This window comes from Falco cherrug, chromosome Z (assembly GCF_023634085.1).
Source record: "Falco cherrug isolate bFalChe1 chromosome Z, bFalChe1.pri, whole genome shotgun sequence".
In the NCBI taxonomy this organism is placed as follows: Eukaryota; Metazoa; Chordata; class Aves; order Falconiformes; family Falconidae; genus Falco; species Falco cherrug.
Window position 1 is genome coordinate 26,548,448 of NC_073720.1, and position 27,638 is coordinate 26,576,085.

Sequence of the window (27,638 nt, forward strand, 5' to 3'; positions counted from 1 at the left end):
TCAAACAGAAAGATTAGGGTGTTGCCAAGGAAATTAAGGAACTGCAACTATAATTTTGATTCACATTAAGCCTTACTCAATATTGCTGGGCACTTTAGAGACTATTCCTGCACAGTGGTGGTATAGGCTAAATAAAGAAGATAAAAGTCTGAAAAACCAAATTCAGTGAGCAGTGTGATGGTAGTAACTCAAGTAAGTATCATATTTAATCAGCACTTTGGGTTTTGTTTTGGGTTTTTTTGTACTTTTTTTTTGGTATGGTATGGGTAGAAAGTAGCTAAATCAAAAAACCTTATGATCTAAAAGAAAAAAAAAATAGTCAGGGGAAACAAAAAGGAGGAAGGAAGTGAAGAACTGAAGGGGGAAAAGGTTGAAGATGAACAGATGTTAGCACAAGACTCAAGGTGCTACAAATTCTAGCCTGACCACCTGTGCAGACTGTTTAGCCTTACAAAGCCCAACAGCTGAGGTTTGGCCAAAGCATACTGTCTGCTGTAGCAATCAGGCTTGACCTAAGACTACTAAGACCTGTCTGCTGTCATCCTTGGTCAGATAAGAGAGAGATGGAGGGAGAGCGAGAGAGGCCGAGGAGCAGTGGTTTTAAGTTATTTACAACAGGCGTGCAGGGAATGGCAGAGTAAGAGTCAGCACTCCATGGGATGAGGTGTGCTGCTGGCCCAATGGCCCACGAACTGGCTGAGGCTACTGCCATGCTGGCTCCCTTGGTGGCTTGTACTGGCTCCTCCCGGCATTTCTTTCTCAGGATTGCTCCTGAGACTCCACCCATTCGTTCTTAGGATCATTGCTGATCCTAAATGTTAAAAAAAAGTCATGTAGGTGTACTTTAAAACTGGGATCTATGGCTCTCATATTCTTTCGTGGCTGTGTGGCCTCCAGTCACGTCGCCCTCCGATGGTGGACTCGCCGCGCCTGCTCCTCCTCAGCTGCAGGGCACCGCGACAACCCCCCGCCTTCCCCGGAACTCCTCAGCCCACGGCCGGGCGGGGCAGCCCGCGGCCCCGGTGGGAGGCGGGCGGGGAAGGAGGAGGAGGAGGAGGCGGCGGCGGAGCAGTTTTAAGTGCAAACGCGAGGTGCGGACCCGGGCCCGCAGCGGTGCCGGGCTGGGCGGGCCGCGCTCCTCCCTCGGCCTCCCCCGCGCCGTGCCTCTGCAGCAGAGCGCCGCGCCCGCTGGCCTGAGGGACGAGACGCGACAAGATGGCGGCGGGCCCGGCGGCGAGGTGAGGCGAGGCCAGGCCAGGCCAGGCGAGGCCGCCTGTGGCTGGGCGGGCCGGCGCCGCGGCCGCGCGGCTCCCCGGGCTCAGAGGCTGGGGCGGGCGGCGGGGGCGGGCGGTGTTGCCGGGCCCGGCCAGCTGCACGGCCTCTCGGACAGAGCCGCCTGTGCGCCAGGAAGGGCCTCGCCGGCGGGACGGCCAGGCCATAACCCTCGTTTTTTCCCCGGTCGTATCCAAGGGGCTTGAGGAGCAGCAGAAGAGGCAGCATGTGCCCTTTTGCGGAGCTGAAATAACACCGAGACACGTCAGCACAAACGGGTGAGAGCAGATGGTGCTGTGCTGCGCTCAGGGCTGTACCAAGATCAGTGCTTGCAAGGCCACAGAAACCAGTACCACAGGTATGCGCACCATCAGAGAGGTATTGCTGGATTATAGTAAGATGCAGAAAAAAAACGGTTAAAAGGTAGCAACTACACGAGGAAAAATTCCCACGCAGCACTTACAAAACCCCTATATAGAACAAAACCTTTTGGTATGCACATTTAAATACATCTTGTTCCTAACAGGATGCTCTTTTTGACATCTCTTCATGCTGCTATGGATTTGTTACCTACTGGTGGAAGACCTGCCTGGTACACTGCATACAACCAGTTGCTGCAGCAAAGGGTCTGTACTTGCTAGAACAGAAACTCCAGTTTAATCTATGGTACGTTTTGTAAAAGTATCTTCTCTGTATAAAATAGTTCAGAGCCCCTGCTGGCATAGGTGCTTAGTCCAGTGGCTTTTACACAGTGATGAATGTACCTACTCTTACTTTATTTTAAATTTCAGAAGTATGTTTGCTAAGTTGGTACTCTACAAAATTCACTGTGAGGATTACAGAAATTGTTTATATAAACTGATGAGTGTAATGTTATTTTTAACAGTTTTAAGATTATACATACTAGTAATAAACATACAGCAAACAGCTAAAACTTTTGACTTTTGATGTACAGAAAAGCAACTTTGTCTAAATTACAAGTATCATAAATTGAAAAAGACAACAGGATGGTTGGAGGACTGAGAAGGTAAGACAGTTAAACTTTATGCTGTATCTTACTGGTTATAGCCTCCAAAATTAGAATAGTGCAATGACAACTCATGTTTCCCTCCTGACGTGAGGGAAAGCAGTACTGCATTTGCACATAAGGCTTGCACACCTCTGGTGGTTTTCGCCTAACTCATTTGTACTTAAAACTTCCTAAGAGGTCACTAAGGTAGGAGATGAAAAGCCCTATTTAGCTCAATACAGGTCTTCCTACTTGGCACCCAGCTGCTTGATGAGGATTAGTCAGACCTTATTTTCAGTTGTTAATGCTGTATTAATGGCACTGCTTTTTCTACTTTCCTAGGAGCATCATAAGGTGGTAATGGGATTTGTCACACCGACTAAACTGAGACTAACCTTTAACCCTTTATATGGAACTGTCTGTTGAAAGAGGAACCTGCAGTACTGAAAACAGTCAGTGCTTGACTGCATGAGGCTGTGCCTCTCACAGAAGGTGAATGATGGCTTACTTAAAACTTTTATAAAATGAAGGCTCAGTTAAAGCCTGTTGTGTTTCTTCTTTGCAAGGCAACAATAAACCAGTGATTGATATTTACAGTTGTTACTTGAATAACTGGGGAGAGGACAACTAAGGTTCTTAATAAGGTATGTATGTACAAGCAGTCTTGCTCTCCCTTCAGGTTAAGATTTGTAGTTTGAGTTACTATGAAGACCACGCAGGTCAGCTTTTTTTTTTTTAAAAAAAAAAGGGCAAAAACTTTCTTTAGCGCACAGGGTTGTTTCTTTCCTCCTACTAGCAGAAATGCCTTTTTAGATACATGGTGAACTAAAACTTAACATGTAGCTGTTTCATTAAGAACATTTTTTTTTTCACAGCTGTTAAGTAGGGAGCCTCTGAAAATGTGAAGTTGGCAATATAAAGGAATGCAACAAGAAGGCAAGCCAATAATTCATAATTATCACTAAAGCAGTAAAAAATAGCTGTTTACAAAGGCAAACAGTGAACTGACTTTAATTAAGCAATATTGCTGCAGGCATTTAGAGTGCTCATAACTGTATCTTCAACTACTGCTCAAGGTGTGCTTCAGGTTGTTAAACTTGTGTGCTTTAATGATTTAAATTACAAAGATTGACTGCTTTCCTTTATATTGTATGTGTGTCTAAGCATACAAGATAGCAACTTGCCTTGGTTTTACTCAGCAGTGCTTGACAGTTGCCTGCATGATCTGATAGAATGGCGATACCTACCCAGTTTACTTGGACAAGTATCAGAACTTTAACTTGACTAAAACAAAATCAAGGTTTTCTCAATTTAGAAGAGCACTCCTATCTAGCATACGTGCAAGATAGTATCAAGAAGCACACTGCTTAAACTGACAGTGATTTATTGTGTTTAGGAACATTCAATAAATGCCAGTTTTAGCTTCAGTTTGGCAATCCTTCCCCACCAAAAAGCAGTTGGTTCATTGTGTTTGTGTTTTTTTTGTTTGTTCTAGCATGAACTCCATTGCCAGCAATGGATTTATCAGAACAAGTAGTTAATAAATAATACACAGAGACAGCAGTTTTCTAGACATACCTCATCTTTTTAAAGGCATGATACAGATTCACTAAACAAATGTAAAGTTCTTCACAGAAGAAAATTTTGCTACAATCCATCTCTGAACATTGTTTTCTTCACTAAAGCTGGCAGTTTATTTCATGGAGTGCAGTATTTCTTTTGCAACAGTACTGATGAATCTTTTCAAAACAAGGTTTTTACCCCCATAAGGTAAGCTGAGACATGTAACTAGTACTGAACTCTATGAATCTGAGTGGTGAACTTGCTGAGCATACAAAAGAGGAAATGGTAGTATGGATGCTCTGTTAGTAGGGGTCCAGGGCATTTTCTGTCCCCCCCCTTTTTTTTTCCCTCTTCATTTGATTCAGCTTGCTTTTGAACCACTGTATCATATTTAAATGTAACAGATGTTTTGTTTGACTTTCCATGAAAAATTGTGTTAAAACACAATTAAACTTTCTGCTCATGATAAGAATCCCTTTTCAGTGCTTAAACTTGAATATCCCTCTAAACTCCATTGATTTCTTATTGAAAGTGTGTTTTTATAAAAGCATGAAGACTACAGAAAACCAGTTAACATAATAGGGTTAATCTTGTATCATTTTTTCCACAACTGTATTTTACATATCACCAAAGTTCTGCTTTAGCAGAAGAAAAAAGAACAAAAATAAATTCTCTCCCAACTATTTACACACAGGAATTACCCTGCTGTGGGACCAGATACTTTACTCCACAGTCCCTTTAACCCAAGACGTAATCTTAGGTGATTCCCTTTGTGATGTAGGTTCTTGGAAGTTTTCAGCAAACCTTTCTCTTGCTTTATCCCAGTTCTTCTTATTCTTGCTCTGGATGATCTGAACATCTTCAATAGAGGCTGGTCTACTGGTACCCAAACCTGCATGTGTCTTATGTAACTGAAGGTAGATCTGTCAAATACATTAAACATTGTTGTAACTGCAAATTAGGTATTCTAAATACCTAGATTCATACTTTATGATCCCAATTCCCCCTCCCCAAGTGCTTTTCTTTAGGGCTCTAATATACCTAGATCATACATGGACATCTAAAGTACTGTTAAAATGATGTGTCAAATCACCATCTCCAGAACTATGATGTAGAGTGCTGAATGATGTCACCTGCCACTAACATTACTGGGAAGTACTTCTCACTAAGTGAACGGTGTTATGCCCTGTGCTGCATAGTCTGACAACAAAATGTAGTGTTTTGCTCTGAGCAGCACTACTGCCAAAAGACAACATGTCTGGTGACAAAAATGGGGCTAACCTAGCTGCCACAAAGGCCCAGCACTTGGTGGCTACAGTGACTTCAGCCAGCTTTTCCTCTGTCATAGCTTGTCATCTAGCTTGATTTTTGTGCTATATCAGCCTTCAAAGTAGAAGTGAAGAATTCCACCATAAGCCATCTTGAAGTCACATCACTTACAATTATCTCAGTCTTCCTCCAGACTTTGTATTCAAATCTTGGCTTAGTAATTCAGTGGCTAGAGCTATCTGTCCTCCCTTGCTTACAGTGAGCCAGCACTGGCATTTTCTACTGAAGGGACAAAATAATTGAAAAATTTCAAAGTATTTTATTAGTCAAGTAAAAAATTATTTGAGATTAGTCCTAGTGAGATTATTCCTTCCTAACCAGGATTTTGAAATTATTCAAGTGAACAGTGGCTTACAATTAGACATTTTTCACAGCAAGTAGATTTCTATTCCTTTTTGGTCCAACTAAAAACCAGAAAGACCTACCGGATCCTTCATACCACCACCATCCTTGCCCAGGCCTTCCCCCTTCTTCCATCCCATCTTCTCCAACATTTTATGTCCTTTGTTGCTGTTGCTGATTTCACTTTGATGAAGAAAGTTTAAGATAACTGGGTAAGTAAGAGTCAATACAAAGAGCATGCTCTCTATTCAATTATTGAAGGACAAACATGCATGCATATACTGCTCCAGAAACCAGGGCTCAACTACTCTGCTGTTCCTAGCTCCATCAAGAGCTATCCAAAAGACCGTAGTGCTACCTTTTGCAAGTTCCTCCATTAATCTCTTTGGTTACCAAAGCTATTCCAAGCTTCTGGTCAATATCAACTTTCTTAAAACTCCTTCTGAACCACTTAATTCCCACCTACCCATCATGTATCTTACAAATCCTAAAGTAAGTGTCTGCACTAGTGAAAAGGCAGTATTGCTACCTCACCACCAAATTATCCTAACACATGTATTTCATTGTTTCACACTTCCACGTTTCTTAAAAAAACCACCACAACTTCAACTACAAAAGCAAAGAGTAATTTAAGAGGAAGATTAAGTGTCATTTAAGAGGTGTGTAAACGTATGCCCTATGATAGACTGGATACTGACAGTGAAAAACTGCAGGTGAAAAATTTGCATGTGTACTATTACTGGGATTGGATAGGAAAAATCAAAATTGAGACACTTGAAAAACAGACACTACTGGAGGTGTCAATAGTGCAGCTGGGGAGTTCCTTGATTTTTTGAGCTGGTAAGAAAGTGGTCTCAGTATCCTTATTGCCAAGTTGAATTCTATATGGAAGGTGAAGAGCTAATAATAAGACCAAGTGAACTGGAAAGTAGGAATAGCTTAGATTTTCTGGCTCTCCTAACATATATGCAGGTAATTAATAATCTAACAAACTGTATCCTAGTAACTAATTGATGCTTTGTCATCTTTTTTTAGTATTTACTACAGAATGACACTGAGGATTCCCCCCTCTTCAAATAAACTTACATATGAACAGAAGCTGGACTATCATCTCTCTGGAAGGTTCCTTCACTTCCGATGGTCTCTCTGCGTTTTCCTGCTCTGTCTTTGTACTTTGGATTCTTCACTGCTTTGTTGTCTTCATACTCTGTGTTCTTTATAAGCAGATTAAATTCCATCAAGACAAAGAAAGTGAGCTTTAAATTATTTCTGATTAACTTCACTGCTTCCCTCCAAAAATGAGGCAGCTTCAGCTTATTATATTAATTCTAATATCATTTAGTAGTTTCTTACATTACAGCCATACCTTGTAAGGTATGTTATTGCCATATTCACATAATAATACAGTATTGCCAAATTAATCTATTTCATAGAGGCCACAAATAAATCAACATACTCTCTTGAATCTTCTCTTGGTATGAAGAATCAATCTCTCCATATCAAGCATAAAACCATATGGACATGCCGCTGGATTTCTATTTAAACATTTAGGCTGTTCCTCAGCAGCTAGTTCTTCAGAGTACAAGACAGAACTAAGCGCATGTATACATTCTGCATTGATACTATTTTGGTAGCTGAAGAATTCAAGACAAATGACAGCATTCTGCTTTCTACATGAGTACTTACTACAAGTGCTTGCTGTAACCCTGTTGTTAAAATAAGCTCTAAAACAGAAGTTGAATGCTTACATATTATATTTATTGCCTCCATATTCATGCTGGCATTTTTCTGTGGCAGAGTGGACTTAAAAACTTAGAAGAATTTCCCTGTTCCTTCCATCATTTTTTTCAGTTGCTCATTATTCTACCTTTCCAAATAAAAGATAGCACTGTAATTTAGTGCAAACTTAATTTTCAGAAATAAAGATAGCAATATCTTAAGAAATCTTAACTTCAAAAGGATGACAAATCTTGCAGATGTTGGAACAGATTTTCTTTTCCTAAACCTTTAACAGAGTTGTCATGCCCTGTTACCATCATCTCTCTCTGCAGAGGTTGGTAAATTGTTATTGTTTAGTGTACAAAACACAAGCTTGAGTTTTAAGTTTGTGTGCATTTGAAAACTTTCCTTATTCACTGAAGTCTATGGCTTAAAACAGGAATCACAAAGTAGATGTAAAATTCAAACACTTAACTTCTACTGTAAACTCACCTGTAAACCATATTTTACCCGTATTTGTTTTAATGCTTTTCTCCTGACTAACTCTCTCTCTTCTTTGCTAAGTGCTGGGCAAACTAAAAGGAAGAACACAGGATTGAATTTCTAATTAATAATGTAACAATGTTTTGAAACAGAAAGACAACTGAGAATTTTCATTCTAGTATTACACACAGGCATACATCCAAGAAGAAAATACATTGCCATCTATCACAGAACTGTTCACAGTTGACAATAAAACTGTAAAAAACCTGAAGTAATTGTCATGTTTATCAAGTAAAGAGCTGTAATAAAAATGTAACAAATGATAACACAACTAACCAGAAGATTCTTTTTTCCTGTCCAGGCGAAGATGTGCTCTGACTTGTCCTGGTTCACATCCATCGCAAGTATCACTGCCAGGATGTATATGAAAAGAAAGCACAGTTTCACCAATCTTCACTTCATCTCCATGCTCCAAGATGTAGGGATCACATTTTGTTTTAGGCTACAGCAAAAGAAAGTTTAGGCAGCATGTTAATTAGTTACTAATGTAGAGCATGAACTCTATTTCAGAACACTACTCATAATTCAGTAATTCAGTTTAGTCTCACAAATGCAGGCAAGTATTTAATTGCAATGGGCATTTCACTCTAGCAACTGCAAACAGTGGATTTTTCTTAACAGAAGCCAAACGTGAAGTACTGTAAGTAGCCCTAAAACCAGAACAGAACAAAGAGACTAACATATGAAAGGAAGCCATACAATGACATTGTTGGCAGTTTGCCATAACATGTTTTAAGTGACCACATGACTAGTTTTTTGCAACATACACAGCATTGTAACAACAGGTACTCACCTGGAGAATCTGATTTCCATTAACAACTGTTCCATTCTGACTGCCTTGATCCACAAGAACATAATTTTGCAAATCGTGGTCAAAATATACTTCTGCATGGAACTGATAAATAGAAGCCTAAGTGAAATGCTCTTATTAAGCAAATACTACACAATTGATATGCCATTTAAAAGTAAGACTTCAGAATATCTTTTGAGGCCTTTTAAATGAGCACCTCTGGTACTCTTAAGTAAATAAGAGTATTCCACACCTTATAATTTCATCCATGTGAAACATAAATGAATGGGCCAGAACAGCATGAGCTAAAGTATAGAACTATTTCGACCATAAACTGATTCAGGACTGAAAAAGTATATACTTCCAATGTGCAATCATCCTTTACCTAAAGGACTACAAGATTAGGTAATAGAGTATTTTTAACTTTCTTATACATGAAAGGCTTTTTTCTTGTATGTTACAGCACTCCATTTTTAACTCTTTCAATTAAAAAAACCACCTGATCTCATTCTACAGCTTCAGGTTACCTGGTCTTTCATATCTGAAATAGCTCCTTAAATGCCATGCTTTTGTATATTTCACATAATTTATCTTCACCTGCATCTTGATGACCAGCACACAATGACCAGGCATCATTTGCTGTTCCTTTTATATCCTTTATGAAATTGAGACTAACAGTCTCTTTTTTTTGTTGTTGTTGTTTTGCTGTTGCAATTCTATATAGGCATTACTCCCAAGCCCACACAGAACAGAGAAAACGCAACTCCTGGCCAAACTCACAAAGATACGTACTACCTCCAAAAATAGCCACTGAGAAAACCAAAATAAAATTCTGAAGCCTACTAAGACTTCCAGTAAAAAAAATAAGTCTAAAAAAGCAACTCTTTCAAATTTGACAAGCAAAGATCCCTTTTGCTATAGTGGAGAAAAAAAACCTGGGTCAGTCTGGAAATAAAGTGTTCATTTAAACCCAAATGTCTTCTTATCTTTGAGCAACAGCAGTTGCTACATTCAGTCATTAAAAAAATATTAAAATACAATTTGGTAGATTGGCTAGCATTTACAACAGGAATACTCCCTTAGTGGTGGATATTGACTAGCTCATTCAATAGATTATTGCATTTCTACCTCTGTTATATTGAATAGGATGAACGCAAACTTCTTCTAGAGATGCTAAATCTGCAGGATGTAGCACTGTTTTTTAAAATTACACTTTACATTCAAGAAAAGCAAATGCCTAAGTGGCTGTTAACCATGAAGAGTGAGGTTAACTACCAGTTTGTTTTCTTTTTGTTTTGTTTCTACACATAATGTGATTTATCTTCTTGCCTTTGACACCTTATCTGCAAAGTGAAGTAACTCCTTATATAAGTAGTCAGGTACCTGTGAAGTACTAAAATTGTAACACTACAGAAAAATAAAAGCCTTTTGGCCCTTGATGCTCCCTATTTCAAATACATGCCTGAAAAAGTAATTAAAACGGGAAGATTTGCTCTGGGAACTGTTCAGTATGAAATATGGTAAATGGCTGATTAATCAGAACTATCATCTGGAACAGACATACTAAAGCATACTTCAGATACTTCCACTTGCAGATGTTTTTATTTTTATTTTTTTTTTGCTTGTGATGACATGTCTTTGTCAATCTACATTTTTTTAGTAAGAGTGCTATAGTATGTACCGTCTGTGTTACAGTAGTTAGCAAAACAGAGCACATAATTTATTTTTAATCTTTCTTAACCAGAAGAAAAATTTTCCTTTAGTCTGTCACTGAAAGAAATTCTGTTACCTGTACATCACATGTATTTATACAGCTGCCTTGAAGAAAAATGAAATAAAACCTGTTGCTCTGAGCTCTACTGCACAGATTACTTTATGACAAAGTTCTAACTAGTTGACATCAATATTTTATATACCATTAGTACTTAACAGAGTAGTTATTAAACGTGAGAAAAACTTATTAAGAAATTCAAGATTCAAAGTATAATTTTTTTGTCCTGTGGATTAGTAAAACTCCAATTTTAAAAAAGACTTGTTCTTATAGACATTGAAATCACACTGCTGTTCATGTTAAATTCCCATTCAGTAACATACTGTATGTCTTCCTTTTTCTAATTTCAAATGTGGCTAAATCCCCATCTTATTCTAAAAGTTCTTAAAAAAATTTAACGTAAGATTTTGCAGAATTTAAAGCCATAAAAATCTAAAGCTTCATTCATACACTGATCTACCTTTCAGCAGACAGAAACAAAAGTTACCTTACTGACTCCAACTTCAGGAATCTGAAGTGTGTGTCCCACATCTTTTTCTCTGAAAAGTTAAGTTGATAAATAAATCAGAACAAAGTAGAAATAGGTCTAACAAGTGGCTTACAAAAGGTGTGTTTCAGCTGAACCTTAATAACATGTTTCTCTTCTGAGCTATTAGGATGCTTTACAGATATAACACACTGTATTGCTATATACACAACGTAAAGACTTGCCTCAGGTCCTTTCTTCCATCTACAAACTATACACAGTAGGCAATAAATATATGATAAAGCTGTACTGTTGAATTTTTATCTATAAACCTGACACTTCTATCTGAAGTTTTATCCTCGTACAATGCCTGTGAGTAACAGTCTGAACTCTGCATCCTTCAGGCTCTTCAGTGCATCTTGTCACCAGTCTTCAATGCTGAAGTTGAATTCTTGGTAGAATTAGGCAGGTTAATACAAGCAATGAAAGTAATCTGTACAGGGTGTTTTTTTTGGTCAAAAGTACTGCAGTAGGAGGAAGGGATCTGTGTATTAGTTTCTTATACTAGGGAATGAAGAAGCAATGCAGGTAGTAAGGGACCTATATGCAAACTGCAAGCAGAATTGTCATCTGTTAATCTTCACATAAACGTATCCATGAAACTCCAGCTGTAAAAGCAAGTCAAAACATACCTATGAGCATTAGATAAAAGCAGCTGAAAAAGGGTGAAGTTTTCAGTAAGCATGAAAGAAAGCATTAATTCAACATTAAATTAATCATCCACAATGAACAAAACAGATTGTTATTATTTTTTTTAATATTAGAACTGGAAGAGCACAACAAGCTAGTACAAACCCCAACTTTTTATTCAAAAACGATGAACCAGCCCTACTAGAATCTGAATATGTGAGGAAGTCCAGGATATGCTTTCTTGTGATTCTGAACTTCTGAAGTGTGTTCTTGCGCTTCTAAAAAAGTTATCCTAGTGGCCCAGAGAAAAAGTTTACTTTCTAGAAGAGTTTTCAAAGAATGACTTGCAGCTATGCTGCCATTAGGACTCAGACACAAGATCAAGTTATCACTAAGAAATTTTGATGCCTGCTGAGCTACATTAACTGTGTATGCTCTTACCCCAGCAAGCATGACATTATGTGACATGACTTAAAATTCTCACTGTGGGCTAACCTAACTTAACGAGTACATCATAACTGCTGCACACTAGGAGAACAAGCATGAAGAGCAGGGACAAGCAACCCTGAGTGGCTTTCACAGCTTTCAAAGTAAGGTACAGTTTCAGACTGTGTCTGGTAGTAGCTGGTATGGTGCTGTGTTTTAGATTTAGCACAAGAATAATGTTAACACACTGATGGCTTTAGTTGTTGCTAAGTGACATTTATACTAAGTCAAGGACTTTCAGTTTCTCAGGCCCTGCCAGCGGGAGGGCCGGAGAGGCACAAGAAATTGCGAGGGGACACAGCCAGGAGAGCTGACCCAAACTAGCCAAAGGGATATTCCACACTAGAGAACATCATGCTCAGTATATAAACTGGGGGGCTTGGCTGGGGCTGGTGGATTACTGGTCAGGGACTGGCTGGGCATTAGTCAGTGGGTGGTGAGCAAATGTATTGTGCATCACTTGGGGGTTTTTTCCCCCTTTCAGATTTTATTCCTCTCTCTCTCTCTCTCCTCCCTTTTCATTACAATTGTTATTATTAGAATCAAATGTTATTTCAATTATTAATGTTCTTATCTCAACCCACAAGCTTTACCTTTTTCCCCTGTTCTCCTCCCCATCCCATTGGGGAGCGAGTGAGCAGCTGTGTGGGACATAGTTGCCAGTTGGGATTAAAACACAACTCATAAAATTCCACTCAGTTTTACCTTCCAATTGTAGCAGGTTTCACAGCTGTGATAATATAAAGCGATCCAGTCTGTAGAACTGGTGATCTTATTACAATTACTCTGATACAAGGAGGCCAGATCTTTTCTTCATCTGTAATTACAAGAAAATAAAGACTATTACCACCAACAAATTACAATTTTACCCCTATATTCCACAGCTTTCAAACAACTGATACACATTCAGCCATGACCTGGCCGAATACTATGCAACTTTCAGAAAATAAATGCGTAAGCACATCTGAGAGAAAACTTTGACAAGGCTACTGTTTCAAAAGCTTTTGGACCACAAACTGAAGTACGAAAAATCTTCCTAATTCTGGTTATTTTCATGTGCACAACTGTTTAGTTACAGCAATAAAATACAAATACATTCAAAGAATTTACTAGCATAGTATACATGTATGGACCATTAGTCATAACAGATTAGAATACAGTTTTAAGTTTGAGAAAAGGCAGCACCTTTTTGTTCACATCACAAACATAAAGCACACAGAACTTTATATTTGGTAATTTCTATGTCAAATGTAATTTTACTAGTTTTTACCCTTACTAGCACTGTGCAGCAATACAGATAAGAAAAAATAATAGAAGAGCCTACAGATGCATATACTTTTTTGCCTCAGCACCTGTTAAATAATTACGTTCTAACAGCTATATGAATTCTGTCCTTGGATGTACATTTGCAGAAACAGTCTCCAATGATCTCAGATAGGAATAGACATAGTAGGATGGGAAGACACCAGTTCAAAAGATACTAGGAGAGAGAAATTGTCTCCAGTTTTTATTACTCCAGCATTAACTGCAGAACTGATTATTAGAAAATAGTATGAGAAGGAAATTTAATCTGAAAGGCTGATGGTAGCAAGGACATTTTGGATGACATTAAACACTCAGAATCTGAGTAGCTGAGTAAGTAAAGCAATGAAAACTGAAGAAACAAACTGGCTATTTAACTATAAGCAGGGCTCAGGCTGCAGTACAGACTTCTATAGGTTGTATTTCATTCTATGATTTGGAATATCCTTTGCACATACATAGTTCCCATTAATTGCATTGAGTTTTTCACAGGTTATGTTTGTTTGTTCTGTTTGGGGTTTTTCCTGTTCTGTTTTGCTTTGCTTTTGCAAGAGACCATTCAATTCTTGAGGAGGTCTTAAGGACCTAGGAGAACACTTTCTTTGGTACAAAACAATATACAAGTTTCTTCTCTATACCCATTTCTTACATGTTGCCACTGGACTACACACAAAATAGGATTTCAAATAGTACTGAGTACTCCACATTCAGCCTTTTCACTACAGTGAACTCATCTTATGCTGAATTATGATTGTTTATGAACAGTACCCAAAATATTATGTATTAATTGAAGAGAGTCAATACATAGAATTACTGGGAGTTCTGTACTAGAACCTCTATTTTAGCAATAGTCTTTATTTTCTCCTGTCACTATCCTAATCTAAACAAATCTTATTCTACCACTAAGGTTTCTACAGAAGCACAGAACATTATACCCCTAATCAACTTTTACAAAACCACCACTACTTACTCCTGACTACTGCGCAAGTAAAGAGAAGGAAACAATTACTAGTAACATATAGTTCTTCTTAATTCGAAGTATCTCAAGTCACTTGTTTTCATATATATTTTTTTATATTATCCAAATTTTCTTGTAGTTTGTTCCTAATGGGCTCCTGGAAAAATACAGTAATATCATACATAAAAGCCACAATAATTCACCTTCGTTTTCTGAGTCTCCTGAATCAGCAGTTTCTTCACTTGTTAATTCATCCTCACTGCTATAGGCTTCATACTCAGAATCCATAATTTCACCTTCTTCTGGCTCACTCTCTGTGTCTGCTGTTCTACTGTCATCTGTATATGCTGCAGTATCAGGTGTGCTTTTGCGTGAATGTGAATTTACACTGTCTGTAGAAATTGATTCTTTGGCTGTTAGACTGTTTCGTGGTTTTGTGTCCACTTTAGTCTTCTTTCTTATATTTGGAGACTCTTCTTCTTCAGAACTTACTTGCTCAGTAGTGGAAAAGCAGTTCAGGCTGTTAGATGATTTCTGCTCTTCTGTGTCCACATCCTGGAGGGGAGTTACAGAATGTTACATTCTTTACAGACTGAGCTATTCTAAAGTCTGCTATAAGCCTGGAATCAAATTCTTCACTAGGAAGAATTATTTTTACAACTATAAAGAAATGGTTACATTTCCAGAAAGTTCTGTACATGCAGTCAACAGAACATTTCAGCAGAAACATTTTCACATTCTGTTAGTCATGACTGAAACCATCTTCTATTTGGGAAGGTGTGACTGCACTCCTCTTCTAAATGTCACTTATTCTTTCCTCTTTTCTCACACAAAACTTAAGATCCTTGTCCTCACTTTCAAACTTGTACAACACCATCTTGACTATTTTCCAGTTTTGCTTTTATGACACTTACTTTGGTCCCTTTCTTACTCAATTCTTGCAACTTGTTTAAACATTCTTTAATTGATCTTCATCATATCTTCCTCCTGGTTTTGTCTTCTCATTTTTTTCCACAATGGTCTAGAATATCTGGAATGCCCACCCATGCTCCCCTAATGACCTGCTCTTCCTCCTTTCAAAACTGCAACTTTATCAAAGCCTTTCAAGATACTGTAGAGAACTTAAAGTTTAATTTATGCTGTGTGTAACAGTTCTACTGAGAATCCATTTTCTACTGCAACAAATTTCTTTACTGAATACCAGACAGATTAGGTCATTGCAGATTTTTCCATTGCCATTTGATTCCATCAGCAGAAAAACAGACCATCAACTTTTAACCGAGAAATCTACAGTTTCATATTTATTTTGCCAAAGTACCTTGAAAATGTAATTCTCAATCTAGTAGCTTTGATGACCATCTTTAAAGGAAAAAAAGAAAGAGAAAAAAGAACAAACCTAAATGGCTTTAAAAGAGAAATTAAAGACAAAAGTTTACTTGCCATCTTGGGTTCAAAATGAATGCATTCAATTCCCCTGAATTACCAAATATGCAACACAGCAGTTAAAATAAAAAACACCCTTGACTTTTTTCAGTAACTTTTCACATAAAGCATTTTACATTCCAAGATATTGTGAATTAATGTGTATGCTAACACCATGAAAATTAAAGCACTTCCACTTTTCAGAATTGTAAAAACTCATCAGTGGCACAGCTCTTAAGACAAAAACAAGAATTTCTCTCAGTCCAGGAAGGACTATTGGTATGTTTAGGGTTTCTCTATAATGCACTAGCCCCCCTCCCTGAATCAACTAACTACTAAAAGTAGGAAGGAACAGAATCAGAAGGCCACTGCCTAATATTGTTTATTTCAAATAAGAGATGTAATAATCCTGCCAAAAGTAAGACTACACAGTCCACACGTCAGACATTAATTATATTAGAAATTTTTTTGGCAAATCTGGTTTTCACTTCTATGAATGATCTTTTCCCATGTATTTATCTTTGTCAATATTTATGCTTGGTATGGATTTTAGAATGATACCAAACATACCAAGGTGCTCTACAAACCTAAATGTATTTCTTTCCATAGTACTGTAAGCTACCTAAGTTTCAGTTATCTGATCTGAAAACAGAGAAACCAAATAGTCTGCTCAAATCACAACTGAGGCAAAGGACCAGATGACTGTGACGCACTGATGACGAAGTATAATGCTCCAACCACTGAGCTCTTTCTCCACTGTGAATTCAGTGATACTCGTTTTGGGCATCACTTCAGATTTGCTGCATTAGAAAATAAAAAGGTGCTCTTTCAAAGTCCAGCTACTAAAGAGTAGACTCTCTGTTCTGGGTTGAAAACAGCAATTTTAAGCATTTATATAGACAGACCAAGAATTTTGTACATACATTCTGCCAATATGACCATTAACCTGTTCTCAGCAGTTCCTCTGGTTTTTCCACTACTACTACCATCAGCTGTTAAGAAAGCAAATAAACTAAATAGTTAAGTACTGAATGTAAAATGTGATCTTTGCATTTAAAAATGTGTGCAACATTAAGGATTTTAAAACCGTATTCCTAAAGAAAACATATTTTGAGCACTTAATGATTTCACAGATCTGTATTAAAAAAACACATCCTGATGATGCCTAAACATTAAGCCTAGGAATGCTGAATGTATTCCTAAAGCATGTGAGAGGATCTTTATTTGCACTGAAGAAATCCTTTTCTGTTATATACAACCACTAGTACTAGCACAGAACATATGTAGCATGTATTAAAGTGTAAATATAGAAACAACACTTAATACCCTGCCTCCATATAGCCACTGCTTAAAAACTAGGAAATGGCAGTAAACAGAATGTTCAGTATTATCCTGAACGACCTAACAAATACTAGTAATGCACTTCATTTCTATGGCGGGATATTTAACTCCTCATCTCAAACATCATACAACACACAAAGTCTGGAAGTACGTGCTCACTATAACCATGTTTGTTACAGCATCATGTGTTGTTTTGCCTAATATAGCTAAATAGTCAGTAGACCTACCCAACAGTCTTATGTTGGATATGGATTGTCTACACAATTCAGCTTTGAAAAACTTCGTACTTTTTGGGTATCACATGGTCTCTGGTGCTTCTCTCACTGAGTAATGAGTGAGAGAACATGAGTAAAGCTGAGAAGCAGGATTAATCTGATCCATAATAAACTATTTCTTAACTACAGGGTTGAGCTGGTTCATATTCACATCCACTTCTAGTGGATGGTGTCCCTGCCCAGGGCAGGGGGGGTGGAACTAGAAGATCTTTAAGGTCCCTTCCAACCCAAATCATTCTAAGATTCTATGATACCTCTGCATCCGCGACAAAGATAGCCAAAGATGCAAGTGAGATCAGGATTTTTATGTACCTCCACGGGGAGTGATCTTGTAAGAATTACAAATCATGCTTGTGTGACTGCAACTGACTGTTCTACACTAGAAAGAATAGGCCACAAACTCCTGAACACAATGCCCTTCTGAAGCACAGATTGGTCTACTTATAAAATACACATGAATGATCATACTCTGACGTGTTTTTAACAAAAACCTCAAAATATTTTAAGCATTTAACTATACCTTTTGCTTTAGTGTGACAGAGCAAGACATTTTGTCTTTCAAAACTTGCCATTTTTCTGTATTATGCCTGATTTTATACAAAGCACACAATATACAAATACAACTTTTCAGAATGTGTAGCCTGTTGCTTCTTGGTTTGCTAGAAGTTCAGTAGGTGACTTAATGGAATCATGGGCACTCAGTGCTTTCATCTAAAGGGCTGAATGATAGCTCTTCAGCACTGGCTGTCTTGATTTGAAATATGAACCTGAAATTCAGTATTTCACTAAAGAAATATTTTCAAACAGTTTAAAATAGCTTTTTACTGTAATGAAAGCACTTACTAGCACTGTTTTCACAAGTACTTCAGTTACTGTCTTCCACCCTACACAATACTTGAATTTCCAATGCAAAAAATCTAATTAAAAGCCAGAAGAAGAGTAAAGCTCTTCCTACATTCATAAAGAAGCAATTTTATATACTGGTGGACCGTTCTGAAATACAGGAAACATAAATTTGCCCTACCTAAAGTTTGTTTAGTCAGGAAACTGCGTTAATACAATGATGCTAAATACGTCTCTTTGTAAATATTCTGGAATGCCATCAAAGTTTTCTTCAGATGTTTTACTTACTACAGTGTTTCAAATATATTTCAAAGTTACTTCATAGATGAAATTATTCTGATCAAGTACCTTAAAAAAATCAATTCCTTTAGGAAAAGAAGTATCTAAATATCAACTACTAGATATTTTTCCTTTAATAAAAATACCAAGGTTCAAGGTAAACATCCACATTCTAATGTGTGTGTTATCTCAACTCTACCTTCACCAGAAGTTGCCAATCCAAAAGAAGAAATCTTCAGATTAGCCATGGTTTCTGCCAATTGACGTACCTAAAGATGGGATGAATATCAGCAAAAAGTAAACTGTATGTGATAAAAAAATAAAAATCACTGCTTCAAGAGTTCTATGGGAAATGCTACTACAAAACTCTCGTCTCTCCTACAGAAGTAGCTAGAATACATCTATAACAGAAAAAATATGGCAGAAGTAAATTTTGAGCACCACAGTAAAATAAAATCTATTAGATGGTAGTTTAAGAATAAACTATAAAAATTTTTAGAAAAAATGGCAAATGTCAGACCTTGCATCTAAATTTTGCTATGTATTTCTAAAAGCCCCAATCCAACGACAACTACATGATCACTACTGCACAGTCTATTCTCCAACCAATATGGAAGTGCTGGATCTAGATATTGGGCCAGGGACCACATTATCATTTATGCCACCTTCTGGTTTGTTGTTTGTTTTTTTTTTTTTTTTAAACTTTTCCAAATTTACATATTTAAAGGTTTTTATTCTACAGGAGAAAATATGATATTTCCTGCCGTACTTTTTTTTTTTGGCCTACCACCAAAAAAAGAGATCAGAACTGGACTACACACCTGAAAGCTCCAAAGCATTCTACCGATCCTTTTATGCAAGCTGCACAAAGGCTGTCTAATACTTCATCCTGGCAAATAAAATCCCTGATTGTCTATTAAAAGCAAACACGTGGGCAGCATGCTTAGTTTCACAAGTCAAAAGAAAACTACTTGTAATATAGAAGTTTGGTGACTGAAAAGAGAGACTCTCTTCAAAGAAGAGTACTTGTACAAATCGGGAACATTCCTCAGGAGATACTGAGCACAGGAGTTCCCCTCCTGTTGTTTTTGCAATTAGAAGTACCGTCACACTAGCATTTTCTTGTTTGATGATTCAGGTTGTTAAAAATACAGTAATATTTTAAAAGATTAGTATTATTCTTTAGATTATCTGATTTATATTGCTTTTTCAAGAATGCTGTAAATTTTGTGGGAATACCTCCTTGCATTTCCTGTAGCGTTAATCCTCCCAGCTTACTCCTTATAAATAGACACTATGTGTAAGATAGCTGAGCCCCTCAAATTCTTCACAATAGCTACAAACTAAACCACAACTAAAAAACCCTCCTGCAACCAGAAACAATAAAGTTAACAGATTGGCCTCATTATGATCTTTTTTAAATTAAAAAGATGCTAACTTTGGTTTAAATAGAATAAGTCATTCAAAAAATCACATGCAATTTTTGTAAAAGCTATATAGTTACTAGTACCATGCATGTAGAAATATTTGCTGTAATAATCTATACACACAGCTGATAAAACTTGCCAAATACAAGAAATAAGGAAGTCTAAGTAATGCTAAATATCTATCAATACTTATTTACATTTAATCCTTTAACTGAAAGAGAGAAAACAAGTTTGACAAGCGTTTTGTGTACTTAAGGTTCTATCATTACTGTTCACGGTCCTCCCTTGCTTCACATGCATATTCTTATAAACTATCTCATCTTCATCCAGGAATAAAGTCCTGGGAATACGTATGACGTTCCCAGAATGAAACCCCACTATTGCTTTATTTTCCACTATTAGTGGTCTGCAAACCAGGCAATAAACCAAACCATTCTCTTACATATACTGGCTGTCCAAAAAGAAAGTCGAGTACAAGCTACTGTGGTCAAGAAAATAGCTAATGTTTGGAGGCATTTTTCAGGCTAGCAGCATAATTTAATAACCAACTGGGAAAAGCAATAATGAAGTACTAATCTTCAAAATAATTTTCACAACTTCAATAATTTAATGGGATTCAAGGACAGGTTTTATTTTAACCTGTTTGTATTTATTTTCTCAAGAGTGGAAGAGAGAATGGAGGGAAAAGGGAGAAGGCTGGGCATAAGTGTCCAGGAAAGCAGTTCCACTTAAACCCAGACATTTCTGGTTTTGTTTTAGGATGTAAATAACACAATAACTAGCATAAAATAATTAGTTCTTTCACCAATACCAGATTAAACTAGATAACAATAGTATTGCCAGAAATACCTATGAACTGGACTGTGCAGCTTATAACCTATTTTTCAGTTTTGTAACGGAAAAGTCTATAATCTTTTATTCTAATAAACCTTAATCTTTTATACTAACGTAACTTTTTTTCTATGCTAATGCATGGGTTTCTTACACGATTACAAACAACACAAGAATAAAGTGCTTTCAACTTAGCTACATAAAATATGACAGTAAGGTGCTTTGTTTTCCCTAAATCTAACAGTGCATTTACATAGAAGTGACGACAAAAAGGCATTCTTTTCTTTTTGAAGTTATAGTGAAGAGTAATTTTTAAATTTCACTTTGTGAATTCTCTCTCTTTTTTGTTTTACAAATGTAGAAATAGCCTTGATTCTTACTATGGCACTAACCTTCGCTTAATGTTCACAGATGCAAAGATCTGTGTGCTACAGAGTGTGTTTTATATGGTTTTTTCGGTTATCTTTTTAGTCAAACAAACTTGTTCATAAATAAAGCAGAGTACTCAGTTCACTATCAATAAAACACATCAGAAAAAGTGGATGTTTACCTCCCACCTTGTGACTGTGGAAGCTTCACACAGATTTGTTAACAAGACCATCAATATAAAATAAGCTGAAGGCAAGTAGCTATTTCTAGTATAAACAGATGACAGAAGTGGATTATGATGGGATCCCACAAAGTAGTCAACGTTCTTCATTAGGTCAAAGCTGTATATGCCACAACTATTATAAATACACTTGTTTATTTAAGTCAATACATAACAGTTAATCACAGAACTAAATTTAAGAGATTTATTAATTGTGCTATACAATAAAGGCTTATTTCTACAAGCTATGGTGAAAGTTTATTGAACTGATTGCTGCTGAAAAACTCTTTGTGTTTTATTAGGAATTGTTTAACTTGGGACAGTGAGCTCAGGGAGCTCAAGGACAACTTTAACAAGCGCATGGTGTTTGTCCCGAGTCCCCTGAAGCAAGACATGAGCAGGACCATCCAGACAATAAATAACTGCGTGCAGCTGTGTCATGACAGGAACACCATGCTTGGGTGTCTGGCTAACATCCCTGGCGTGTGTGAATCTCACAAATTGTGAGACAGCGCACGCCTGCACTTGGCATAAACTTAAAAGTCTGCGTACACTAGGAATGTAAACTGTTTTTGTTTTTCACCAAGTATAAAGGCAGGCAAGCTCCAGGACTGGGCCAGAAGCCTCACCTATGGATGGATGCACCACATAGCAATTTCCCAGTTACCAAGAGACTCCTGGTAGTGGGACTTCCCTGCCATAGTGTGGGCCTGGATCCTTTTCTTAGTCTTTGTAATGCTTTGCAGTAATATTTGGACGCTTTGTTCCTGTTTTCTTTTATCATATTGTCCATAATAACCAGTAGTTTCCTTTTATCATATTGCATGATATTTTCCTTTATTATATTGTAATATAACAAACTGCACTTATTCTTATATTTGATTTGGTATTTTTGCTTGGTATCCAGTCAATCAGCAAAACACAAGCTTTCCATGATGCTTTCCTGATGAATAAAGTTCTGTATTAACAATACCTTTTGAAAGGGGCAGAATGCTAATTCAGCAGTTGCACATAGCATACCCAGAACTTGCATGATGGTAAAACTCCTAGCTTCAACTGCATCAGCTCCCCTCTTTTGAGTCTAAAGGATAGTTATATTTCGTGTTGCGAAGTATCCACCTCAAGCTTTTGCAAGGGAATCTCATGAGAAGAAATTCCCACATTGGCCACAACCTACCTATAAAATCTGTAATCAATCAACTACCACTATCCACTTAACTGCCTTCACTGGTCCTTAATGTAAACAGTTTCCATTTTCAAATCTTTCAGAAGACCTCACTCCTGACACAAAATTTTTAAACTCTGTACTGATGCTACATAACTATCATGTTAGAGTATTTGTATTTCAGATTTCAACCAATCAGCTTGACTGATGCCTACATAATGAAATTATGCAATGGTTAAAGCAATAGCTTTAAAATATGCAAACTAAGGAACACTGTAAACTAAAAAAATCAATACATTCAACTAAATCTTAAGTAATAAAACATTTGCTGACTAGGACTATACAGATTTGATTCAACATCAGTAATAGTGTTCATTGAGAAAATGCTTCTTATGGTTTAATAGCTGTCTTACAATAGAACTGCTGGTGTTTAAGACTGAGTAATGTTTTTCAAGGCAGTCACTATGTACTACATGGTATGCTTTCTTAGCACTTAGAACACCAGAAAGGAAACTATGTTTTTTTATAACTTAAAATACAAGTTAATTACGACGGGCATTTATTAAGATGTACAGCTTATCCACACACTATGCACAACAAAAATGTAGACCAAACAAAATATCAATAGGAGAGCATAATATGCCAAAAATTAGAAGTTAACAGACATTTCATCGATTCCAAATGATAGTATAGACACAATAAAATGGCAATGGAATGAGCTTTGGAATACAAAGTCACAGAGAACGGGTAGTGTGTGTTTTCAAAAACCTTCAATCATTTTTCGATCCATCACATGAATTAAAAAAAAACAACAAACAAACAACAAAAAACCACAAGCCAAAATCCCCAAACCAAGACACTAAGGTAATGCTGAACTTCTGATATTAACCCAGCCCATGCACAGCCTGAATTCATTCTAGCGTGCTTGCTAACTGGAGAGATTCACCGACGTTCAATTTTAGACATATATACAGTTGCATTGTAATAAAGTAACATTGAAAAAGTGAGGGGATCAAAGTTTGGAGTTTCATCTTTAATCACTCAATGGGAAAATTATCTGAAGACTAACTACATGTTAGCAACCTGCTGTACATAGTTTAAAGATGTTTGAATTCTTCAGAAAATAAGCATACACCCTCTACATAAATCCTAACCCACAACCCAATAATTGCTATCATGAAAAAAACCCAACAGGTTTTGCATTTTCTATCTGTTCAGTTCTAAAGTTACCTTATATTCGTTTGCAGTTATCCTCTCTGGTTCTTTTCTCTTCTTTTTCCCTTTTTTATCCTTGGTGTGCTGAATACCAGATGCCTGATAAGACTGCAGATCTACTCGTGAATGAAACTGGTATCGGCCACTTTCCACGTCACAGTAGTAATAAATTCCAGTTGCTGGATCATAATACAGTTGATTTTCCTTTACAAGAAACAAAGAACAATGTCATCATCACTTCAGTAGATACACTGTTCAAAGAAACAGCTAGTTTAATATAGGACCACATAAATAAATATAGGACCACAGAAATAAAATACTCAAATGTGTTAAAGGACTGTGGTGGCTTGACCCTGGCTGGCTACTATCCAGCCACTGTCTCAATTTCCCTCCCCTCCTCAACAGGACTGGAGGAGAAAATAAAAAGTTCATGGGTCAAGATAAAGACAGGAAGACGACCGTCATGGGTAAACTAGATCTGATTTGGTGAAAATAAATTTAATTTACTGTCATTTAAAAGAGTGCCAGAAGATGAGGAACAAAGACAAAACACTCTTCCCTGCCCCTTTTTTCCCCAAGCTGTACTTCAGCTCGTTCACTCCCAGCTCCTCCACCTCTCTTCCGTCTGCCTGAGTGGTGCAGGGAGATGAGGAGTGGGGAGTTTGCAGTCAGTTTGTAACAGTTCCTCTCTGCTGCTCCTTCCTCCACCCAGTGTATTGTGAGTATTTTGTGCATTTTCTCTCAACATGCTTTTCATTGTGGAGAAGCCACTGACTTAGTTCAGCAATTTGTCTTTTTCAAAACAAGTCACCATTTAGCTCAAGCTTTGAAAGAGTTACAGAGCAGCTTTACAGTATAAAACTTCTACAATGCCAAGCAAGTTAAAGATGTAGGAGACATCAAAAAGAACTAAATGAAAATTTAGATTTGTATCTTAGCCTGCTATCTTAAAACTTGACTGAAATAATGTGACAACTAATTAACAAGCTTCCATTACTATTTATCTTCAGTAACATTTTTCAAATTATAGTCAGCTTGGATCTTAGTCCTTTGTTCACATTGACTTTTACTACCAAAATTTTGCAATAGAGAAAAAATGCCAAGGGTTTTGAAAATAAACCTTACTGAATTATAGTAGAATCCAGTGCTATGGTCGTAGTACAATCCTGTATTTTCATCATAAATAAATCCAGTTTGTGAAACAGCAGCCTCTGCAGCAGCTCTCAAGGTTTCTGCCAAAGAACCCTTTTGTACTGTAGTATCTTCTACTTCCTGATATACGAAAATAAGAAATTAAATTTTCTTCTTAGAAGAACCTTGTTGGTTCTTTAGCATTTTACAATCCCCTATTTTAAATTAGTGCTCTATGGGCTGGATTGTTTAAAGATTAAACAAGAAGGCAAAAATCTAGCTACAGTTTACTGTTAAAGTCCTACTGATTTCAGTGGGGCCAAAACTACATCTTGTGCCTTTTGTTTTACCCAACCTTTATTCAAAACTAGTTCACATCAAAAACATACAGAGCCATGACCTTTAAGTACATTCCCAGAACAGATTTCTGCTCTCCGCTCCATTTCAATTGCTAGATGCTAAGGCACAAAATCAGTTAAATAATTAGGATTAAGAAGAGATGAAGCAAGTGATCTCTTGATTTCTCTCACGGGAAAGCTGGATAGCAGGGAAAAAAGGCCCCACAAAAAAATAAAGACTAAACCACCCCACAATTTTCTTCTCCTTTTCTGTTGCCTCCTTCTATCAATGGAGAATAAAAAAGTACACTTTAAGAAAGTCAGCATGGCCATATTGAACACACTCTGCTGATAAAAAAATGCCATGCTTTCAGGCTTTGCATGACCTGTGTTTCAGAATGTGCTGCTTTTGTTTTTCCAAAACAAATCTAGGAGTATATTACACTTGGAACATATGACAAAAAGAACTAGTTTCAAAGCACAAGGATATTTGTCTGTTACCATCAGCACCAGACCATCACAAAAAATCACTTCTTACAGTGACATCAAGACCAAAAGCACATCTTTTAAACTATATGAAACATTAATAGAGTGCTGACTGGAAAATTGGTAAAACCCCAGACAGTTCTATAACCTGTGAACTCTGGATGAGATTTTCCTCTTCTGCACCTTCAGCAACTTTGGTGCCATCCATCCTTAAAGGAGTATCAACATTTGTCTGCAATTCCTCTGGTGAATTATGTTCAGTGCCTTCAGTTTCATGATTGTGCTGCAATGGCAGTTCAGATGCACAATCTTGAGTGTCAGTGTGATTGTAGTAATTTTCGTAGTAGTAATAATCTGCGGGAGGGTGGAAAGTTGAAGTTGCATAAATTAGCAAAGCAGTATTTTATACAGTAGAGTTTAAGGATCCTAAATCTTAAACTGGAAATTTATGCATGTAAGTAGTCCAATGAAAATCAATTATTAGGTAGTGCCTCTGCTTTGAATTTATTCTACTCTTCCTGAAGAAATCAGGTCTTGAAAACAGGTATGTGTGTAATGTATGAGATCACTACATAACAGATCACTATGGCATGAATTCTGCTACAGTCCATGCTACATTTTATCCTGTTCTATAAGGAATGGCTTGAATAAATGGGAAATGGTCCAAAAGATGTCAGGTTACTGAGTTTAATGCAGCTAAGAATACAGACTTGAAATGTATTTTATGTTAAAAAAAAATCAAAATAAGATACTGTTCCAGATGCCTGTTTAAGCAATCACCACCCCCTCTACCTGCTTGTGACCACGGAGCATAGTGCTCTGTCTGTACTTCTACGCTACATGCATCTTTCTCCTTTGTATTACGGATTTCCTTGGTGAGCTCTTCAACCTGAAAGAAAAACAGCACATTACAGAACACAGCACTGCATTTTAGGAGTCTACATCAGAAAGAATTATCAGCCTATTTTACATTCTGTAATTCAAGCAAAACACTACTGCATCATCGGTGTTTCAACTGATCTTTGGCAGGAGACTATTTTCTACTTGAATGGTTGGCATAATGAAAAGGAGATTTGCTCATAAAGCATACAGGAACAAAGACAAGTATTTAGGAGGAAAAAGAAAAACTTAAACAAGGTTTTTCTTCAGGTGCCCATCCTGAAAAGTCGGATTTCTGGCCACAACCACTACTCTGTGGTGGCTGTGGCGGCTGTGGCATTTATTTTGCCATCAGCATCCACGGGACAGCTCTTCCACTCATCCTGTGCCTCATCCTGTTTATTAAGCATCTTTCCTTCTGCTAAATACAGTTTTTCCTTCTGACTGTGAAACCAGCTTTGCAGCCGAGAAGGCCCTACCGCGCTGCCCACCGCCACCTGCGGGGCCGGCCGCCGGGCGCTCGCTCGGGACGGCACCTCCTGCCGGCAGCGGCAGCGCCCTCCCCGGCCGCTGCACGCCGGCAGCGCGGCCCGGGCTCCGGGAGGCACCGGGCCCGCCCGCACCAGGGGTCACGGCAAGCGGAGCGGGGCCTAGGGACACCCGCTCGGAGGGTGACGGCGGCAGGGGTGCCTGGCAGGGCAGAGGCCAGGTGCCCTCCGGCCCGGAGGGGGAGAGAGGGGCGGGGGAGCCAGTTCCGGCGGCGGGGCCTACCTGTCTCCTCAGCGCCTCGCTGCCCTGCCGCGCCTGGCGGTAGAGGCGCTCGGTGCGGCGCAGCCGGCGCTGCACCCGCTCCAGCTGCCCGCGGCAGGCGCCCAAGTCCGCCTCTAGCACGGCCACCCGCTCCCGCAGAGCCCGCTGCTCGCCGTCGGGCACGGAGGCCATGCCCGCCCGCTCCTCAGCGCCCGCCCGCCGCCCGCCGCCCGGCGCCTGGGACAAAGCGGCGGCCGCGGCCCCGCCCGCCGGCCCCGGCCATGGCGCCCGGCCGGGCGCGAGGGCAGCAATGGCGGGCGCGCGCCCCCCCAGCCCGCGCGAGCTCTGCCCGGCGGCGCCGCCGCAGGAAAAGTTTCCCCCGGTGCGCGAGGACCTGCCGCGGGGCGCGAACGCGGCGCCACCCGGA

At 38.3% G+C, this 27,638-nt stretch overlaps 1 protein-coding gene, 1 long non-coding RNA gene and 1 other non-coding gene across 11 annotated transcripts; 2 read left to right on the forward strand and 1 right to left on the reverse strand.

Annotated features, from left to right (window-relative positions):
- Positions 1–998: 998 nt before the first annotated feature.
- On the forward strand, positions 999–6,686 carry LOC129734700 (uncharacterized). 8 transcript variants are annotated; one of them, XR_008730201.1, is made up of 5 exons: positions 999–1,238; positions 1,471–1,630; positions 1,799–1,938; positions 2,624–4,051; positions 5,589–5,987. It is a non-coding gene; the product is annotated as an uncharacterized LOC129734700 (long non-coding RNA). The 8 variants fall into 8 exon arrangements; XR_008730202.1 differs by lacking the exon at positions 999–1,238 and adding an exon at positions 6,551–6,670 and having other exon boundaries at positions 1,255–1,630; positions 5,589–5,727; XR_008730205.1 differs by lacking the exon at positions 999–1,238 and having other exon boundaries at positions 1,255–1,630; positions 2,624–2,773; positions 2,879–4,051; positions 5,589–6,670.
- On the forward strand, positions 2,285–2,413 carry LOC114016281 (small nucleolar RNA SNORA47). The gene has a single exon (XR_003560665.1). It is a non-coding gene; the product is annotated as a small nucleolar RNA SNORA47 (small nucleolar RNA).
- On the reverse strand, positions 3,846–27,638 carry AGGF1 (angiogenic factor with G-patch and FHA domains 1). 2 transcript variants are annotated; one of them, XM_055698804.1, is made up of 14 exons: positions 27,233–27,638; positions 26,375–26,471; positions 25,731–25,936; positions 24,753–24,899; positions 23,643–23,831; positions 18,600–18,669; positions 12,686–12,797; positions 10,826–10,877; positions 8,571–8,672; positions 8,054–8,219; positions 7,727–7,809; positions 6,602–6,729; positions 5,599–5,698; positions 3,846–4,767 (listed from the first exon to the last, which is right to left on the reverse strand). In XM_055698804.1, the coding sequence occupies exons 1-14, from the start codon at positions 27,401–27,403 to the stop codon at positions 4,567–4,569; spliced, it is 1,824 nt and encodes a 607-aa protein (XP_055554779.1). In that variant the 5' UTR covers positions 27,404–27,638; the 3' UTR covers positions 3,846–4,566. The 2 variants fall into 2 exon arrangements, with proteins under 2 accessions (XP_055554779.1, XP_055554777.1); XM_055698802.1 differs by lacking the exon at positions 18,600–18,669 and adding an exon at positions 14,444–14,795 and having other exon boundaries at positions 27,233–27,637.

Coding starts and splice junctions, on each gene's coding strand:
- AGGF1 (XM_055698802.1), bottom strand. CDS start 27,403: ATGGCCTCCGTGCCCGACGGCGAGCAGCGGGCTCTGCGGGAGCGGGTG. Junction 8,673..10,825: donor CTGAAGTTGGAGTCAGTAAG/GTAACTTTTGTT, acceptor TCTATTTATCAG/TTCCATGCAGAAGTATATTT. Junction 6,730..7,726: donor GGGTAAAATATGGTTTACAG/GTGAGTTTACAG, acceptor CTGCTTATAAAG/AACACAGAGTATGAAGACAA.